This window comes from Plectropomus leopardus, chromosome 20 (genome assembly GCF_026936395.1).
Source record: "Plectropomus leopardus strain MGB_pleo_1.0 chromosome 20, ASM2693639v1, whole genome shotgun sequence".
NCBI classification, from domain to species: Eukaryota; Metazoa; Chordata; class Actinopteri; order Perciformes; family Serranidae; genus Plectropomus; species Plectropomus leopardus.
Window position 1 is genome coordinate 6,909,210 of NC_142195.1, and position 21,948 is coordinate 6,931,157.

Below are 21,948 nucleotides of genomic sequence, written 5' to 3' on the forward strand. Positions count from 1 at the left end.
GCAGCAGCTGCGGCTTCTTTTCTTAACATCTGGCCGAGGGAGTGAGAAAGCGCTTGATTAGTAGCTCCTCTTTAATTCCGCCCACGTTTATTCACCTCTATCCCCTCGCCTGAAGGATTTGGCGACTGCTCGGCGCTCACACGGAGAAGAATAGCAAGCAGCCAGAGCGGCATCTGTTCCTCACCTAGTGGCTCCCCCATGGCTCCGGGCCCACATCCTCCAGCATCTCACAGACACCTGACAACACAGATGGCACCGCTATAGCCGCCCCTTTGACACCATGCAACCCACATCCTACAAACAAGCCCCGTGCAAAGGGATTACTGTAAAACACCTGTACATGTTAACGGCTTATGCACAATTTGAAAAAAAAAACAACCCACAATTAAATCTCTGCCAGCACGTCCGCATCTTAAGCTGATACTACAAGGGCTGCAGCGAGGGAACATTTCTGAAACAATTTAGTTGTTGGTTTTTTGAAAGTATGAAACCAAAAGAATCAATCCGGTTTTATGTGAGAAACTGAGACGGAGTTGAGCTGAATTGCAATACGCGTGGTGTGATTGGCAGCCAGGGTTGGAGCTATTTATTATTCAGTATGGCTGGTGGAGCGGCGAGGCAAGCGGGGAGAGAGAAAGAGAGGGAGAGAAAGCGAGCAGAAGAGGAGTAGGTGGAGATACGGTGCATTTTGTAGTTCACTCACAGGCTGGAAATGTGATTTTTCGCTACTTTATGAGCATTTATTACAGTGGAGACTGAGTGTGTCAATGTGGTTAACCTACTGTATATATACAATCCAAACACCTGTTCACTTGAATGCAATATGGTACAATAGCCCCGGCAAAAGTACTACTTTTATGAAGGTTATATTGCATTATATTATCAGATGTGCCTCCTTATTTGTCCTTCCAGGCACATCTACTCCTTTCACACCGGAAATCATAATTTATGTCCTATATTGTAAAAGCTACATTCTCCCAAGGTTACCATATAATTTGATTAAAACCTCTCTTCCACACTTAGTTATGTATTTTATGTGACTGCATAAGCACTCTTTGTGCATGCTTTTATTGTGTCTGCACATTTGAGATCTTGTATTAAGAATTAAAAATCAATCCTTCAATAAGGAGCGTTGTAATGCAAGTCTAACGAGTGGTTTTACCCTTTGAGCAGATTGGTTTTGGGGAAAAAAGGCCAATGGTCAACATGGCATGAAATAGCCCACAGATTACAAGAAACTGGTAAAATGTGACGAGACAAATACCAAAAAATAAGTGTTAAAAAAAAGGGAAGAATTAGAAAATTATATAAAAAAAGGAAAAAATGTCAAGAAAAAAATACATATTAGCACTGTTTTAGGGCATTTACGTTTTTTGTTTGTTTATTTTTACTTTCAGGAGATTTTCTTGTAACTTTTTTTTTTTTTTTTTTACCATTTTTTTGTTCATTTTTGGTCCATGTCTTCTTAAGTTGCTCGTTGCCGCCTCTCCATGTTTTTGAAAGAAATCTCACCAATTTGCTCAGGTTTCAAAGGCTTAAACTGACGAATGTCTCTATAAATCACTGAAGATTTATTCCTTGACATTGACTCTCGTGTCTTTTATCAGTCTGGTGCTCCTGCTGGTGCTGCTGTGTTAAAATCTGACTTTATACTAGAGGTGCAACCTCAAGTTTTTAAGTGTTTCGTGTCTGTTGAAACCCCAGTTGCATCCACACTTGTGAAGCGTAGAAAACCAGCTGCACGGGTTTGTTAGAGGCCACTGCGCCGCGCTGAACCGCACTATATTACACAAGAGCAGAATGGACCCTGGACAGCAGCGCACAGCGGTGAGCTGACCCCTGCCAATACTTCACAGTAATCTGTGGAGCCATCAGTACTGTGGGCTCTCACCTCAAAGGTCATAAAGAAGTGGGAGAGATAAGAAAGGCATGAGAGAGCGAGGGGAGAGATATGGAGGTGCAGTGAGTGCAAACTTTGCCTGCGTCTCTCAGTTTACCAGAAAAATGCATTATGGAGCTGACAGAAATAGCCGTGGCCACAGAGCCACTCATGGTGATCTGGGGTCCTCATGTATCATGCAGTGCTGCAATTTAGGCCATCGTCTGGAGCATTAGCTTTTCACCCTGTTGATGACTTTTGGAAATGAATAATTTGTTATTTCTGAGAGATTCTAAACAAATTTCCCTCTTTAATTGCCTCAGTGCACCCAAAGTTTTGAGACTACTAATCGTGCATTCAGTGCATCAACATGACATTTGTGCAGTGGCGTCTTTAGGTCCGGTCGTCCGAGGCTTCAGCCTTGAATATTTTATGAAGAGCCTTGCATCTAAATATATAGTTTTCAAAAATAAGAATAGGCCTAATAATAAAAAAGCCCAGATCCAATAATCGGTCATTCCCTTATGCTTGAATAAATATTACCGGTGGGGGTAAATAGAGCAAAGTATTGCAATATTTTGCGTGGCAATATTGTATCGATACATGGCCGCCAAGTATTGATATTGTTATTATATAAATTATTAATACTGTAAATACAAATGAAACTTTTGGTAGCCTACTAGATAAATCAGTTGCTTTTTCAATGTTTTCATTTCAAATGACTGAAGTGAGATGAACAGACTAAAAAAACTTTATCTTATAGGAAAAAACAGACACTAAATTAAGTGACTTTGGTATTGTGATAATATCACATCATGGGGCCTCTGGTGATACCCACTACTTATAAATGTATTTAGTTACATTCTATCACTGTTAATAAATACATACGTTTAACTACTTTTCCAACACTAGTCAGTAGATGTTTAATTATAGCATTTTTAAAGTATTGTACTCAATATCAATTACTAACAACTACTAATATTGCTCTCGTCACAATTCATAATTAATCTGGAAAGAAAAACAATGTTTTTAAGGGTATTAAGGTGCCAGACTGCATAAAATAGGATTAAAATAGAGATTGTGTGTCAAAAAATCCCTGGGAAGCATCCCTCTCGACCCCCTGGGCTAAGCCCCCGATGTCCTCAAATCCTAGAAACACCCCTGCATTTATATGACGTAAAGTCGATGAAAATCGACCAGTTGTGTGTCGTGCAGTGCTGCAATTTAGGCCACTGTCAGGAGCATTAGTCTTTGGGCCTGTTGATGACTTCTGGCAATGAATAATTTGTCATTTCTGAGAGATTCTAAACGAAATTCACCTTTTAATTGCCCCAGTGAATCCAAAATTTTGAGACTAATAACTGTGCACTCAGAGCATCAGCATGACATTTGTGCAGTGCTGTCATAAGGCCAGGGTGTGAGACTTTAGCCCTAAATATCTCATGAATAGCCCCGATCTAAATAGTCAAAAATAAGGATAGACCTAATAATAGCTATTATGTATTCAATACTAATTACGAACAAATAATAATATTATTCTTATTATAAATCTTTGAAACCTGCAACGACATCATTTTTATTGTGCTGTCTTCAGATGCCTCACACAAGTATTTAAACCTCTAAGCTACTTGGTGCAATTTCTTTAAAAAACACAGGAAAAAGTTGACTAATGACTTTGTACAAAATGTCCCAAAAATTGCAAGTAATTAGCAGATTTATAAAATTATTTATAAAAAGCTATAGGGAAAAATGTCTAGGGGAAAAAAATGAAAAAATATAGGGAAAAATATATTTATAATATTCATAATAATTACATATTTGATATGATAAACACAATAATTCTAATATTCGTTTGCATTTTCCAGGTAATTTCCTTGTGTTTGTTTTTTGTTATTTTGGTATTAATTTGTTTGTTTGTTTGTTAATTTTACTAATTCTCAGGTAATTTTCCTGTACCTTTTACTACTTCCTTTCTCATTTTTGTGACACTTCTTATGTTGCTCATTGCCTTATTCTTATGTTTTTGAAAGAAATCAAGGCGATTTGTTAAAGGGGTTAATCTGGAAAGCGAAAAACATTAAGGGGTAAATTAGCTGCATTAAAAATATATCTTTTTTTTTTAAAATCTTTAAAAGAAAATCTGGTGAAGGATCCCCTGGACCCCCTGGGCTAAGTCTCATGTCTTTAAATCTTTGAATCGTCCCTGCATTCACATGTGTAAAGTCAATGAAAATCAACCATTTTTAATTATTAGAGCCTTTGTTTAGATTGAAAATATATATATTGCATATTTTGTGCTGTTCCATTGCATTTTAGTGGCACTTCCCTTTAGATACCGGCAACACCCAAATCAGCTACACGATGGCGCCAGAGTCACATAAATTAAAAGCTCACCGTGTGTTTGAGTCCAAGGCATCCCATCAATAAAATATACTCTGAGCCCTCACACCCCTCTGTCACTGAAATGCGACACTCTGCATAACACTTTCGTGCGTATTTTGACATTTTGGCTGCGCAGTCATACATCGCAGTAATTTTTAGTTTGAATTACCAAGACGCGTGATCCGGAGCGCGCCAGAGAGCCCTCTTGTCTTTACGGGGCAGTGGAGAAAGACATGTCACTGTCCCCTATAAATAATCCCTCAGCATCAGTGTCGGCCGACCTCAGCCGCACTGCTCATTGTCATTCCCCCCGGGGACCGTCAGTGTCGGGCAGCTTTGGGCGAATCAGGCGCAATCGCCAAATATTACCATGAACGGACCCCAACCTGGCTGACATCATTGCGTCTGGCGATATAGATAGATCCGTAGTACCTCCTCCTTCCTCCTCTCATCCATTTGGAGCAGCCTGTGTGTGTAGTCAGTGGCACTTAATCACAGAGCGCACCAAGGCAGGAGGCGGACCGTCGGGCGTGCACGAAATAGTAACGGTGAACCGGAGAGGCAGCAGTTTGCGGGACAACGTAGACAGAGGAGCTATCCAGAGGACGTTTCCAGCGGGTTTTCCCCATCTTTATCCACCGCTGGAGCAAGTGTTGCATCCTCATCTACCGTCCCGACCCCGTTCAGGTCGTCTCTGCCGCGTCCGACTCGTTCGCAGCCAGTGCTTCCTTGGAGATGTCCAAAAAAAGACCAGCCGAGCCGGAGTCCCGGGTGAAACAGCAAGCCGCACTGGGCACCATGACTCGCCTGCCTTGTTTCTCACCGGAGTCTGTAGAATGAAGACGGCTTAAATCATAAAAACAGAAGTCCAAGCAGCGCGCAAAGATGTCGGTGCCTTTGCTGAAGATCGGCGTCGTGCTCAGCACCATGGCGATGATTACCAACTGGATGTCGCAGACCCTCCCCTCTCTGGTGGGGCTCAATACTACCAAGCTCACGGCGGCACAGGGAGGGTATCCAGACCGGAGCACAGGAGTAAGTGCGCAAGTTTCGTATATTTCCTGCATTTTCTGAATGAATGCAATTAAATTCACAGATGCGCAACATCTGTGCGCTTTGGCTCAGAAATAAAAAAACCCCTCAGTTGCGCGCTTGCAAAGGCTCATGCAAAAGTAAAAAAGGACTTGGAGAAGCATCATAGATTTCTTCTCACTGCGTTTGATGCTGCTCCAGCTGCCACTGGGCTGCTGTCCCTGTCGGTATGCCTTCACTAAGTGGAAAGTTCTTTTATTTTCTCTTCTTGCTTGATAGAAATACGAGATCCAAGGTGGAAAATTAGGCGTTTGACGTGACAAATTTCAAAGCAGTCTTTTTTTTTTCATGTTCTCCAGCCCATCTGAAACAGCAGGAGTCCTCATTCTTCCTTTCTCAGTCTGTGTGAATGAGAGAGGCGTTCAAAGCCTGTGCACTGTTACAGAGTCAAGACGGAGCGTTTCTTTGTTTCTCTGTCAGGCTCCTGGCAGATTCGGAGCTGTCTCTGTGCCAGGATAATAATGTGAGCGCTCTGTCAAGTGGAAGCTTTGCACTGAAATTTAGAACAATGGATGAAGGCAAAGAAATGAATAAATTGTGAACAGAGAAGCAGATATTTGCTCCGTTTTCTTGAATGTTTGTTCCATGATTTCAAGAAGAATTTTTACATGATATTTGATCTGATCATGTTTGTCAGTGATGGTGCAAGAGTCCTGACTGAGTAGATCCACGCTGAGATATCAAGGCAGGTGCTCGATAGTGATTTTCTTTGTCTTGTCAGCACATCCTTTGGTAGAGAGCAGTGCAGCTTTTTGGTCTCTGTCAAGTCTCTCCTTCTCACTAATTGACTCAATCAGCAGATGTGTCCACTGAGTCTTTTTTTTAATGGCTGATATAGTGATGAATATCTTTTTCAAAGTAACATACTCATCTGATCAGCAGGTTACTATCTCTCTGAGAAAAAAAAAAACTCTTTTTGACGTCACACTTTACATTCTTTCACACAGCCAGCCCACTGAATAATGGGAGTAGCTTGAGCTCCTTTGATTGGCTGTATCTTTTCTTTGTGTGGCTTTAGAATATAATTTATGATGGTGCAAAACGGGTGGAGCCTGGTGGGTTAGATTGTGATAAATGCAATGCAGACCAAGCATCAAACAGGCAATCTTAATGGACAAATAGCGGCAATTTTATAATTTCATAGACAAGGATGTGGTTTTTGTGGTGTCCTTTTTCTGTTTTTCTGCTCCCCTCTCATCCAGCATCGTCGTTCAACTTCCTTTATTCGTCTCAATATATCTGCTTCTTTTTCCTAAGGTGCTGCCAGCGAACCCAGAGGAATCGTGGCAGGTGTACAGTTCAGCCCAGGATAGTGAGGGGAGGTGTGTCTGCACTGTGGTGGCGCCCCAGCAGTCCATGTGTTCACGGGATGCCCGCACCAAACAACTGAGGCAGCTGTTAGAGAAGGTAATTACTGCTTAACTCCTTAGCAACTCATAAAGCATTCCAATCAAAGTCATACAATACCCAGAGTGACTGTCTTTTCACCTGCAGTACTTCACACTCAAAGGCGTGAGCGCATACTCTCATATAGGCTTACCCTGTGTTTGTGGTCTGCCTGTCGGACAAGAATAGGAATCATGCCCTAATGAGCTCCCTGGAAACCCAACAGGCGTCATGGGAGGCAGCTATACACTCACTCTCTGTGAATTTCTATTGTGCTGCACACATCCGACACAACAAGAATGATGCAACCAGGCTCAATACACACACCAGAAAGATGACGCTACCCTATTTACACAACTGGAACATCTAAAGCTGCAGTAGGTAACTTTTGTAGCAAATATGACAGAAAAGTTATTTTTTTCACCATGTCCTGACAATAGTACATGAGGCAGATAATCTGTGAAAATAATCTGCCTTCCTTGTGCTCCTAATGGCATTTGCGAGAATAAAAAATCCACCAATCAGAGCCGAGGAGTCTGTGACGCAGCTGTCATTTACTGCCACTGCTTGTGGACGATCAAACTCTCAAACTAGCCAGTGCTGATAAAATATAAAAATTCTGATAATGAGTTGCCCATTTCTTGCTTCAGAAACATATTTTAGTGTACTGTTTAGCTGTAAATTGAGAAAGTTGCTCCGCCCAAAAAGCGGATGCTTTGCACAGTTAAACAATACACTGATATGAATCAAGATTATTTTACTGTGTTGCCTGTCCCTCACCTCAAATGTTTCCAGGTGCTTGGGTTTTTTTTAACTTGATAGCCAGGTCTCTAGCTTCCTCTTTTTACATCTAAACAGTACACTAAAATATGCCTCCAAAAACATCTACAACATGAAATAGGCCATGCATTAACAGAATTTTGATTAATATATGATCAGCGCTCCTAATTTGACAGTTTGACTGCCGTTCACAAACAATGGTTGACATGATTGACAGCTGTGTTAGAGACTCCTGGACTCTGATTGGTTGTTTTCGTGGTTCTTGCAAATGCCATTAGAAGCGCTAGGAGGAGGCAAGGGAGCATGATTATTTTTACAGATTATCTGCCTCATGTACTACTGTCAGGATAAAGTGACAGTTATAAAAAATTAACTTATTATTATATATATATATATATATATATATATATTTTTAAAAAGTTGCTTTAAATGCTCCTTTTGTGTAAACGGGTTAGCCTCATATGTGTATTGAGCCTGGATGCATCATTCAGTGTGACTTCTTGGCTGTGATTGGTTGTTTTTTATGTTTTTGCAAAAACCATTAGAAGCAATAGGTGAAGGCAGAGGAGTATGATTTTTTTTTCACATATTATCTGCCTCATCTACTACTGTCAGGATAACGTGACAGTCTGAAGCGTGAAAACAGAGCCAAGTAGAGGTCTGTGTTCTCTTAGACTACTTCAGTTACAATATGCTCAAAGATTATTATGGGATTTTTGCCCAAAGATGCCAAAATTAAAACGGCCAACTGAGGTTTAAGCACATTTATGAAAAAAAGGTTTTAACTTTTAAGCTTTTTTTTTTCAAATATGGAGTTGCTCTCCAAATATCGTAAAGTAGTCGATTCGCTCAATTTAACGGAGACATCATAGATCTCTTCAGAATAAATAGGAGATGTGCCAAGTTAATAGAGTCTCTCCACCACAGTTTTGTAGAAAGCAAATGTCTTAACAGTATGTATTCTACACTTCCGCCATGTGTGTTAGGCCCCTGACTAGCTGGCCTGTTGTCAGAGCTCGTGAGTCACTGCACGAAGAACGCCAAGCGAAAACAACATATTGAAAATCTGTTGCATTCCTTCCAGTCTCATCGCTCTAATTAGACTGTAATAAATAGGGATTTATTGCATGACTCACTCTGATGTGTCCATATGGCGCCTCAGGTCCAGAACATGACCCAGTCCATCCAGGTCCTGGATCAGCGAACCCAGAGGGACCTGCAGTATGTGGAGAAGATGGAGGTCCAGCTCCGTGGTCTGGAGACCAAGTTCAGGCAGGTGGAGGAGAACCATAAGCAGAACATCGCCAAGCAATACAAGGTACGCACCCAGAATTCCAGCCATCGACCCAACCGCCATTCTGTCACAGCGGCTCTGTAGCCCATCACACACAGCTGTGCCCATTCTGTGTTTGTGTGCTCCCACTGTGAAGATGTTTCAGAGTCGACTAAACCACCATGCCACATACCAAGAAATCCATATTGCATGAATGATCAACAAGTTTTAATAACTGAATACATGAACTCAGCTGCAAGAATTCATATCCTTATTTCTCACCAACTCACTTTCTAAAACCATTAGATGGAATCCCATATCAAATCTGAAATGTAATAGAATATTTTAAGTTTATCACTGAGTAGATTATGGTGAACTGTTGTACCACCAAGACATCTGCACATGGGACATATATATATATATGTTGCAGGTAGTGTGGAGTGTTATTGGAATCGTTTCGTAGCGCTGATACGCCTCAACTTCTCTACCAATACCAAACTGATCCTTTTTATTCTTTGAAACCCTTTTAATCATTCAACTAGGACTGTAACATTTTGTTTTCATTATCAGTGTGCAGATGGGTGCCTCAGTTCATTAATTAACTGTTAGGCCAATAAAATTGTGAAAAAGTCCCTCACAGTTCCTCAAAGCTCACAGTGACATCAGCAGATTACTGGGTTTATCCAACCAACAGTCCAAAAAAGGGAAAAGTAACAATTAAGTACAATAAAAGAGCTGGTATTGAGGAATTATTGACATTTTTCTTTGAAAAATGATTTAACGATGAACCAGATTTCAAAATAGTTGACAATTTTTGTTGCTGCCAGTTGACTTATTGCATAATTATCTACTTCCTTCGACTCATAAAGGAAGTTCTCAACATGCTAAATGTTGTCTTAACAGAAGCGGTCATAAATGCTTTAAAGATCAAAGAATAAGTAGAATAAGATTACATATTTGACAAGACAGTCGATGTCACATTTAAGTACTGACCAGATCAGGCAGTTTTCAGGCACTGTTCACAAGTATTCCTATGAAAAGTCATACACCACAATTCATATATAACTCATGCACTTGGGAAGGGTGTGATTGCATGACTAATGTACTAGTGGGCGGAAAGAAGTAAGTAGTATACAGACCAAAAGTCTGCTTAGGGAGGCGTGTTATGGTGCATGTGTCAAACAACACAGGTCTTTCCCCAAGGATACTGGCATTTGAAACTTTGAGAAACCAAGTAAACTTTGCGTTATTCTAAGGTAACTCATTATCATGTTTCTTTTCCTAAACATAACTAAAGTAACTTTACTTGTCTAAACCCGACTTACCAAATGTTACATTAAGCCTTCCTTTCTATTTCATTAGATATCATATGAACCGTTGAATGAGCATTTTCGTAAGATGTCATATGAACTATTATATGAGGAAACGTTGCTCAGATTCACTCACGTTTTGGATCGAGCTTTGCATGCTTAGCATTTCGCCCTACTATTTTCATAGATTCCTCTTGGAGCTGCTTATGATCTGGCACCCGGTTACCACCTTTTTATTAAGTCCTGACCTCACTTGCCCGTTGTGCTCAGGCAGGTCCCCAAACATAGCAAAATAAGAAGAAAGCAAGACAACACCAAGCCCCCAAAACACCTCTCAGCTTTTCTCCCATTTTTTCCCAGTGGACACTCAAGTTATTGCAGGAAAAAAAAAATCCCTTTCGACCCAGAAAGCATTTTCCTCACAGGCCATAATAACAACAGACAAGTCTGTAAAACTGTTGACAGAACACATCAAACTGCAAAAAACATCAATTATTACTGTTCATATTTTCAATTATTGATCCATGGAGGTTTTATATTTCTAAAACTTTTCTTGAGCTGACAAAAGCAATTGAAAATCTGTCTCACTATAATCATTTAGGGGCCAAACGGCAGCAACACCGCCGGGCATATTTAGTGGGCCACATACTCTGGAAGCAAACACAGAACCTAGATACTTTTTGATGTATGCATCAGGCGAGCAATTCCATTGGACTGAATAGGGGCCATCTTGGGGTCCAGTATCCAAATCTAATAATACATCCATAGATAATTCAGGCAGATTCTCTCCAGATAAATACACTGCCACACACTTTTAATGGATTGTATGTGATAATTGCTTTTGTCTGAGTCTATACATTATTAGGAAAATTGCATAATACCTTTAAAAGTTTGTTTTACTCAGTGCTTCAAACACATTACATGCAGTATTAAAAAAAGCATTAAAGTTCGATACCTAGCCCTTTTTGCAGTCACTCACACAAATGCATTGTTTCAATTGTATCCCTCCCTTTTGTTTGTATCATCTTTACCTGCACCCACACATTTGTGCAACCCGATGCATGCTCAGAACCCCCATGCAACCAACCACATTCAACGCATGTCTGCATATTTCTGTAAGATGTCTGAAGTGCAAATACTAAGTGTGTGTGTGTTTGTTTGTGTGCCTTGTTAGCTAGGTTAGCAAGCCGTAGCCCCTGTCAACAGTTTGTCATTTTCTTGCTTGCAGGGCTAACTTTAAGACAAGTAAAGAGAGCCACAGGGAAGAAGAGGCAGGTCAATTCCAGATTCCCCTGAACTGGGCCACAGTACTGAGAGCATTTGGGCATCAAACAGTTAATTTACCTTTAGCACCATTAAGACTAAGAGACCCCACCCTTCTCCCAAACCAACCCACCACTGATCTCTTCCTGCATGTTACTGCTGTCAAAGTTTTCCATTTTAAAAGCTTTTTTCAAACGTAAATACATTTATTATTATTATTATTATTATTATTACTATTATTATTACTATTATTATTATTATTATTATTATTATTATTATTATTATTATTATTATTATTATTATTATTATTAATTGCTGTTATTCATTTTCTTTTTCTTTTGGCTTTTGTCTATGCATATTTGGTTACTCAACAAATCTCTGCGTAAAACTATAGACGTAAAATTCGAGACACTTTGTTGTGTGTGACATGTAAAAGCATGTAACCCTTAATACGATGTTGCATTTTAAACGATGATGACCAATAAAGAGCTTTCCCAATTGTTGTCGGTGTACCGAGGGCTTGCTTTTTAACGGCTGGTCACTGTCGAGGGGACGGAGCCACCTGCTCTGCTCGTCCAGCGGGGCGGAGAATTTATTCCTGGGTTTGTTTGCTCAGACACACACCTGCACAGACACAACACACACACAAACACTGATCGCGGACACAAACAGGGGCTCATCGTGTCAGTGAAGAGGCAGGATAGAGTTAGAGTAGTCAGGTTCAGACAGGTGTTTTTCTTTTTTTTCTTTTCTTTTTTTCTTTTATGGACAGTCTCCTTTTGTCGCGCATGACACTCAACCGAGCTTATTCTAATCCTTTCAGGCCATTAAAGCGAAAATGGAGGAGCTTAGACCGTTGATACCAGTGTTGGAGGAGTACAAAGCCGATGCCAAATTGGTATTGCAGTTTAAGGAGGAGGTCCAGAATCTGACGTCAGTTCTAAGCGAACTTCAGGAGGAGATGGGGGCCTATGACTACGAGGAGCTCCACAACAGAGTGTCAAATCTTGAGGAGAGACTCCGAGCATGCATGCAAAAATTAGGTAGGCACAGAAAGTTGTTGGCACACACTTTGCTTTCAAACATGTGCATGCACCCAACACTCCCACTGACATATAGTGTGTTGTAAGTGGCCAGAAAGAGATGCTCAGGCATATTCACACGATTCAGAACATCACAGGAACATTATGTGTGACTGAGATACACAGTCTTATAACACACTCTCCATCTACAATTTATAGTTGTGTTTTGTATGTGCTCACCCTCTAATGGATTTTACTATAGGTGTACTCTTACATTGTCAAGGTAACCTGATAGTTGAGTCAATTAGAGGGCCGCACAAATACTCATATAACTGGAGTTACATCTGTGTAACTCCTATAGGGGAGACCAGGTATGGTTGTAACAAAGAGATGGCTGTAGCAGCACCACTTTCACCAAGAAGAGATGACCTATGAGTCATACAATGTATTTATTGTGTGAATATTTACTTTCTTACTTACTTTCATTAAAAAAAAATATAGCTGTGTAAAGAAATGTGCAGATTTTGAAGCCAAAATACTGATTTTTAGGCATGAAAGCATTATTTTCTGGAGCAAATCTATGTTTAATTAGTACTGATAGTGTAGTTAGAACTGTTTAACTCTTTGAAACCTGAAGCAATATTACCTGACGCTTTTCACAGCCTTTGAACCCTAAGCAAATTGGTGTGATTTCTTTCAAAAACATGGCAATGAGTAACTTTGTGAGAAATAATCCACAAATTGCAAGAAATGAGTCGATTTAGAAAATTATTTTTAAAATAGCCTGGGGAAAAAGCTATATTCATCATAATTACATATTTAAAATTGTTACAGAATTATAATTTTTCAGGCACTTTTACCTTGTTTGCTTGTTTTTTACTTACTTTTTTCATTATCTTGTATATATCTTTTTTTAAATTATTTTTTTGGTCATTTTTGAGTCATTTTTTATTTTGTTGCTCATTTTCTTCTGGTGTTTTTGAAAGAAATTAAACCAATTTGCTCAGGTTTCAAAGGGTTAAATTGTATCAGATTACATTAAGTAAAATGTGAGGCATTTAATTTTTTCACATTTCAAACCACCATGCTGCTACTGCTTAACAGTGGATCACAGGCAGGGATGTTTGCAACACTTTCTGTTTAATTTATCTATTTTACTTTTTTTGAAAGTGTGCCAAGATGCCAAGTTCATCTGAACTGAAAAAATCTGAAAATCTTATAGGGGGAGCGCCTTAACTAAAGTCTGCATCAGATGCGCTGAGGCAGGGAAACACAGTAAGGTTTGTCCCCAAAGAATCTCTTATCTGCCTGGTGACATTGAGTGAATGCTGCAAGAAATTACAAAACCTCTGAGAGAGAGGTCACCATAGCTGCTCTGTGTGGGCTATCAGTGCAGTCAAAAAGTCTACAAAAAGGCGCATTTTTAATTCCACCCTCTGTATTGGACAAGCCCCCCCACTTACACTCACTAACATCAGGCTTTTCTGTTTAACAGAAAAGGTTACAATTGGCATTCAGAACTCTGCTGTTGTTATGGGTATATATGGGCTCCAACTCCAATCAGCTTTGATTTACAGTGATGAAATTGTGATAACCAGGAAGACATGCTAATTTTAGCCCCTTTGCCAGCCCATTGCAGTGACGGGCAGTCACAAAATACTGTCAGTCTCCGCCCAAGCAGCGCACCAACATTGTTCAAATTACTCTGCAACAAGTGTGAAAGAGAGACCAAATCAGTAAGAGATATAAAATAGATGTAACCATTGTAACATTTTCCCTGGCCTCCATGCTGCTTTCTACTCTTTTCTGACCTGTTTTCTGTTTTCTTCTATGACTTTGAATATGACACACCAGGGGGGGAAAAACACCCCCAGAAAAACAAAACAAAGGCATGCACATCTGCTGCCTAACCAGTCCAGATTGTTACAATGGAACTAGTAGAAGTAGAAAAATAAGTTTACTTTATGTCAATATTTGACAGTTTTTACATAAAAACTCAGCCAATTATCGGTGCTGGGACAAGTGTGACAACCATACCCAGTCTCCCCTGTGTTCTTTACTATGTCCAGCAAAGAGTTCAATTGGTCCATTTTCAGAAAATCAACACCAGTTTTATGTCATTAATCCATTAAAAAGCCAAAAAATTCTAGGTTCCAGCCTCTCAGATTTAATGTTGTCATTGTATAACAAATATTTTGGGGCTTTTTGTCTGTTTATGAGACAAAACAAACAATATGAAGATGCCACTCTGGGCTCTGGAAAATTGCGACAGACTTTGTTCACAATTTTATGACATTTTATAAAGGAAATCATGAATCTGAAATAATAATTAGTGGAAGTCCTACAAGGCCCGCATTTGTGTTTGTTGGGACACTGGAAAATTTTGTTGTAGAATTCTGCATGAATCTGTGGTAGCTTCCTGCAAAACTGGCTTCCTGTGATGAAATCAATGAGATGTTTAATACATGATAAGGCAGGAGGTGTTTTACACTGTTTCACAGGTACACACACACAAACACAAATTAATAGATAGCATAGAGAGAGAGAGAGAGCTACTGACAGCAACAGTCTTATCTTTGCTTTTAGCCCCTGTCTCAGTCTCTTCACACTTCTGTCACAGCCCACAGTGCTAATAGATGCACACCCACGCTACAGTGACTAAGATATATTACAAGTGCAGAGACACTTACACGCCGCACATCACGGGTATATTGTGTCCCTGTTTGGAATTATTCACAGCGCAAGATGACAGCAAGAAATTGGGTAAAAAAAACTTCTGGTTACAATACCTTTTAGACAGCTAGTCGCAACACACCGATTGTGTTTAAATTGAACATGTAGAGCACAAAAAGCAGACGCCTAATCTCAGCTCTGCAGCTACTTCCTCTGCCATTATTTTCTCTTTATCTATGCACACAGTTATTTATTTATTAATTTATTTTTTACTGCCCACCGGACTGTAGTTTTGTCTGGTTTTTTTTTAGCTCTCAGTTCGATGCACACGCCGCCACTCACATCTGTGGTCTGACTGTCAAAGATAGGAGAGGTAGGAACTGCGCGAGTTACTCCAGTGTGTGTGCGCGCGAGATCAGATGAGATAAAGGCGAGGTCACCCAGCGAGGGACTGGCTCAGGCAGAACAGAGGGTGGCGATTCCTTTCATCTTCACACGATTCCAGAGGCACTCATGCATGGTGCACACAAATACACTCCACTACACTCCCGTTATTGAGATTAAACTTGTGAAGGTCACTAGATAATTTGCATCAGCAGATCAACAACAGCAGGGAAAAAAAGAAAAATAAAGAGGGTAGGAGAAATTTGAGTATTGAATAATAGATAGAAGGCGCTGATAGGAGGTGGTAAAAGGGGGAGGGAGAAGGAGTGATAAAGTGAAGGCGAGCTGGGAAAGTGAAAGAGAGTAACTGGGGTCCCTGCAGAGCTGTCCTTCAAGCTGTTTTGTGCAGGAGAGACTAACAGGCCGGCGGCTGCTGGGACACAATGGCCATCGATCAAGGGGACATGCCAGCTTGCTGGGCAATAATCAAATAAATAAATCACCCTGTGTCGTGCCCCAGCAACGTGGAGGCACAGAGAGCTTCAGGCGAATCCAGTCCCCTCACACCGAAACACTGATGAATGGAGCAGGAGAGCCATACCAGCACATAAATCCCTCTGCTGCCGGCTCTGCAACCATTGTTCTCACCTTCCATTGCCTCTGTGGAGAATAAAATTATAAGCGTAATGTTAACAGCCAGGTTCAAATACCAGAGAATCAATATCTCTTGCTTTGCAAACAACCTCAACATATCTCAGTTTAATGAATTTCCCCCAGTCTCATCTTTATTAAAGAATAATTGGTTTATTTTAGAGAATGTGTGTAGCTCTGGCTATTGTTCATTTTTTATTGCTGAGATGTGAGAACACGGAAACATCGCTTCAAAGAAGTCACACAAGCAGTCAAATGATACAGCAGGTGTTAACGCTTCAAATTTTGGACATCTCTCAATGACATATATGTGACATAATAAGCCAATAATGAGTTAACCCTTGGAAACTTGGATAATCATTTCTTGTGCCTTTCCCAAGCACTTAAACCTTTGAAAATTAAGCAAATTAGTTTGATTTCTTACAAAAACAGGGTGGAAATGTAATAAGCAACTTTGCATAAAATGTCTTGCAAATTGCAAGAAAAGGTGACAAGAAAACTACCTTTAAAAAGAGAGAATTAACATAATTTCTGAATAATTTCTCAGAAATGTTACATATGTATATATATATATATATATATATATATATATATATATATAAAATCGGCATTCACACCAGCTGACTCTGCAGTAGTCAGTTATTAGTTATTTATTCACTATGACTGGGACCGGCTGTGATGGAAATATGTGTTTATTTTAGCCTGCTGATCAGTGAGATGCATCATTCCAAATTAGCGTGAACCAAATTTCAAAGAGAGACTGAGTAAGTAAGAGTTACGTAAAAAGAAGTAACTGCTGTACAGTTTTCACAAGCCTCCATACTGCTTTCTACTGTTAACTAACTGTAATGTTGAACATGACACACCAAAACAAAACACACACATAAGGAGATACTCACCTGCTGCAGAGCTGTGCACACAGCCCTGGTCTACTGTCAGTGGGAAAAGACATATTAGCATGTTCACCTGCATTTAAAAACCTGTGTGCATGTGCTAATTTTGTTGCAAAAGGGAAATAAGTAGGCTTCATCAGGATTGTGTGGAAGTGGTGACAATGATGTAACACCACCAGTGGCCATCAAATGTTGCTTAACTCTGATTGAAGTATGTGACATCAGCTTATTCCACTTTGATGTGATCCCACTTCAAAGTGGTGAGAAGAGCACAGAGAAACCTCATGTGAAATAACCGAAACTGCTCTCACATTGGCAGAAAATGGTGTGTTTATGTAGGACCCCATCACATAGTAAGAGGATTATTGATAAAATAAGTTGACATAGCCTTTAAAGAGGCTTTATGCAAAATTCAGAGCGAGTTGTTTGTAGATGGTTCTCACAATGGCGGTGGCTGAGTGTGCGGCCAGTAAGTAACTATGGCAATTCGATAAATAGAACAAAATAACAGTAACAGTGCACTACTCTTCCAACACTGTATCCAGTTCTCTTTATACATCTGTGATGATCACAACACACCCAGAAGAAGCGTGACTTCATTCTCTGCTCAAGACATTTCTACTCTTATATCTGAACATAGCAAAAAGTGATTTGCTGTTATATCAACCCTTTGAAACCATGAGCATATTGATTTCTTGAAGAACATTGGGAGAAGGTAATGTGCAACTTAGGAAGAGCTGGCCCAACAATTAGCAATAAATTAGTAAAAAGTCACAAGAAAATTACTTGAGAATTTAAAAAAAAGAAAAAGGAAAGGCAAAAAATAACCACAAAGAAAATTACCTCAAAATGTGCTGAAACTTGAAGTACTTGAAACTTGAACTTAACATAATTTCAAATATGTTAGTATGATAATTATGAATATTGTAGTTTTTAAAAACTAATATTCAGGTCTATTAATTTTATGCAATCTGTGGGACATTTCTCACCAAGTTGCTCATCCCCCATGTTTTCAGCAGAAATCAAACCAATTTGCTGAAGTTTGTAACGGTTTAACAGCTTGTAAAAGGCATCAACACAGCAGCCCAAGGAAACTGATGTCAATCCAGTTTTCAAACCTTTAAAGTTAGCTTCAGATTACATGGAAGAAAAATGAAAGGCAAAGAGAAAGGCTGTTAGTTGTAAACATCTACGGCAGTTTATAGATCTGCGTTCTGGTTCAACTCTGACCTGTTAAACTTGCCGTGAACACAGTGTACCAACGATTGGTAGATTCATTGATTTGTTGAGTCAGGACTCCAAATAATAGTTTTTGTCATCATCAAGGGTTAGTTCAGTATTTTCCAACTCGGACCCTACTTTCCATGTTTTGTTTAACTGACTAAAGGGAACAACAATTTTTAATATTGGTCCAGTATTGAGCATGACAGTTACGGTACGCACAAAACAAGCTGCAATGTAACCATTCCGGGCATGTTCACATAAATCGTCATCTAAAAGTACTTGCTTTTGCCACAGACAGGCTCAGATTGTTCCGAGTTTCTGCAAACAAAAGGATCCCTACGGAGACTTTTTGTCAAAGAGTCAGATACCGTTTGTTTAACCAGAAATCGCTATTGCCAAGCACACCAGACTGCATTGAAATAAACAGCAATTTCAAGGGGAAGTCATTCAAAAGCACATGCCCCGTACACAGCACTGTCAGTCCTTTGAACGTGATGGCTGGAAACATTAGATAGCAAACAAGCAGAGTCACTGCACACAAGAGGGCTGAATTGCTTTTTCTCTTTATTTAGTCTTCATTTGAAACCTTGCAGACGCCTATAGCTTCATCAGGTTTGCTGTATTGTGATGTGCATGTCATTTAGTGTGTCGAATAGTTTATATGATGTGGGAAATTTTAAAGTGATAGGCATGCAGACACAACCATATATAGAGAGAGAGACTACTCAGCAGACTCTCTGTCCTGCTGCTGATTGGATTTTTATTGTAGGGCAAACCGGATCATTCTATGGGTGAAACGTGTTATTTGCAAAGTTTCAAATGAAGATAAAACGAGTTATTTTGGTGTGTATAGAGCCAGCTTTATTTCACATCTACCTGAGTGAATCATGGCTTTATTTGAATCAAACCAGAGTATGTGAAGTGGAACGACAAATCAAGAAGATTTTTTGGGAGTTTTTCCTCACTTTGAATGAGGTGTATTTTATGATGATAAAATTTATTTTAATGGAGTCTGGTAGGTTTGATGATGGCAGTTTTGGGGCTGCTCCTGGTTAAACACAAGAATCTTACTCTTAAATAAAAAAGGTCCATATCTGTAGGGATCCTTTCCACAACATGCCAGACACTTAAATAATAATAAGAACATGTCAAAAAACCAAACATTTTTAGTGGATGTACATTGATGGTGTAAATATGCCCAAAATGGTTACATTGCTGCGGTCTCCCTCGTTATTTGACCAATTTAAAATATGTTCTTCTCAATTCTCACTTAGACATAAAAACATTGGAAAATAGGGTCCAGGTTGAAGAATACAACTTCCCTTTAAGCAAAACTGATAAATGTGCTGTATCCAGTTTCTCCTATGTGAGATCTTAATGCTTTTTCTTTGTCATATATAAAATTACACAGTGCATATATATTTTGGGTTTTGGACACCTGGTCAGACAAATTTAGACAACTGAAGACATAGACTTAGGTTGTAGGCTACTGGAACAGCATTTTAAACTATTTTTGGAAATGTGATAGTCAAAATGATGACTCAGTTAATTGGGAAAATAATCAGATAAACTGACTGGAAAATCAAAATTAAAATGAAAAAAGAGATAGTTGTAGCCTGACTATGAATATTTTGTGTGTGCTGACTTTCGGTTTGCCTGTTAAATTAAGTAGTGTAGATAGTAATGAGCTGTCTGGTTATCTGATGATGCCTGTTTTTTGCTCTGTTGAACTTTGACCGTGCCTTGTTGTTGCGCTCCCACATTACTTTGGTGAATATAATTTAATCATAACTGATGAAAAATTACAGCCAAAACCACAAAAAACAAGACGCATGTTGAAATAAAGCAAAATGATCCTTGTGAAAATAACTATCCCTCCTCATCAGTATTCATTCTATATCTAAATCCTCACATTTCAGGGTAAAGGCTGATGGTGTTTTTTTTTGTTACATCAGCTCCCATTAGGTTTTTCCATTGGCTCTGCCCCTTTGCTTCAGCCTCCAGCAAATTCAGGCCAAAAGGGGATTAGATCCAGTGTGCATCTCCAGACTGCAGATCCATCAGCAGACTCCCCGGCAGCCGGCAATAGTAGTGCCATCTAAAGATAGAGGGCATGATTAGAGAGGAGAAAAAAATAAATAAATCAATGGGCCAGTGTATTACTGCGGACTCTAATCCCACTGAGGGTTACATAAGGGACTCAACCCCCCGCGAGAAATAGTAGATGCTGCTCATGTGACCATGTGTTTGTCTCTCAGCCCGCTGAGGTGTGATGCCCACTCACACTCACAGGCACGACATATGTTGCACACACAAACACTCGTTATGCACAATTATAATTATGTAAGCACAATTATCATTATGTAAGAGGAAGACGTTTCACCAGATGAGACAGATAACAGAATGAGACGATCAGAGGAAATCTGCATGTTCGACTTAAAATGTTATTTCCAATGGTGGAATGTAACTAAGTACATTTACTCAAGTACTGTACTTAAGTATAAGTAAGTATAATTTTGAGGTATTTGTACTTTACTTGAGTATTTTATGTTCATGCTACTTAATCCTTTTACTTCACTACATTTCAGATAGAAATGTACTTTTTACGTCTCTGCATTTATCTGACAGCTTTATTTACATTACAAATTACAATTTTTGCATTAAGAACAAAATATAAATATAAAGAATTTGAATTTCGTGGAGTGTTGAATTCTATTTTGTTTATAATTTTGAGTTTTTGGATGTTTGTTATTTTTCATTTAAAAGTTATTTTCTTGTTACTTGTAACCTTTAAATGCTGCAGTTTTTTTCTTCTATTATTTATGATTGATTTTTCTCTTCATTTTGATAATAATTTTGAGTTTTGGGGGGTGTTTTTTCCTTTTTTTATAATTTGAGTTTTTTTTCTTGTTTTAAATGATTTGAAGTTTTATGAATTTGTTATTGATTTTTATTCTTTTTTTAATTTGTTTGTTTGTTTGAACATTTTTCTGCATTGGGTACTTTTCATACTTTAAGTACATGTTTCTGATTATACCTACCTATACTGAAGTACTATTTTCAATGCAGGACTAAGCACAGGATCTAAATACTTTTTCCACCACTGGACATTTCACAACAGTTGAGAGCAAGAAAGTTGGTATGAAGAAAGAGTAATGATGAGTGTTGCAGTAAAGGGTTAATGATGCCTCACAGAAAAAGATGTTAATGAAAACCTAAAATGAGCCGCCGTCACAGTCCTACTCTTTAAATTAGCACTTCAGAGCAACTCATCACATTCACGGGATAAAATTAACTCGTCAGAATCATCTAATTGACTTTTGTCTCGTCCAAGTATCCGCTCGAAAAACGACCTAAACGAATGGATGAGCTGCGGCGGTGCTTTGAGGTATTATTACGTGCTAAAATCTCTCATTTCTGCTCATTAGAAAGGGCGCATCAGTCTGACCAGCTCTCAATCAGAGGAGGGGCCACAGAGCCCAGTGTTAGTTTTGTCAAATTCACATTAACACCTCAATCAACACTAATTAACACTACAGCAGCTTACAAGAGGCACGCTGCAGCAGAATACAGAGCCTTTCCTATTCTCTCTCCCTCTCACTCCCTTTCTCACACATCCACACACAGAGAGAGTAAAACAGGCATTAGCATGTGTGAACTGAATATCAAGCGCCTCGTGTTACAGTACATCACGCAAAGACAGAGGCGTAGCAACAAGCTGGACACCAACAATCTG

The 21,948-nt window shown here is 39.3% G+C and overlaps 1 protein-coding gene across 3 annotated transcripts in view; it reads left to right on the top strand.

Moving 5' to 3' along the window:
- olfm1b (olfactomedin 1b) overlaps positions 1-21,948 on the top strand; it is an 87,652-nt gene that overhangs the window by 59,773 nt on the left and 5,931 nt on the right. For 2 of the 3 annotated variants that reach the window (XM_088070926.1, XM_088070927.1), the window contains 3 exons: positions 6,611-6,760; positions 8,682-8,837; positions 12,189-12,408. In XM_088070926.1, coding sequence (XP_087927052.1) covers positions 6,611-6,760; positions 8,682-8,837; positions 12,189-12,408 — 526 coding nt within the window. Of the gene's footprint in view, positions 1-4,582; positions 5,297-6,610; positions 6,761-8,681; positions 8,838-12,188; positions 12,409-21,948 lie in introns of those variants that run through there. The other variant, XM_042509468.2, reaches the window with a different exon arrangement.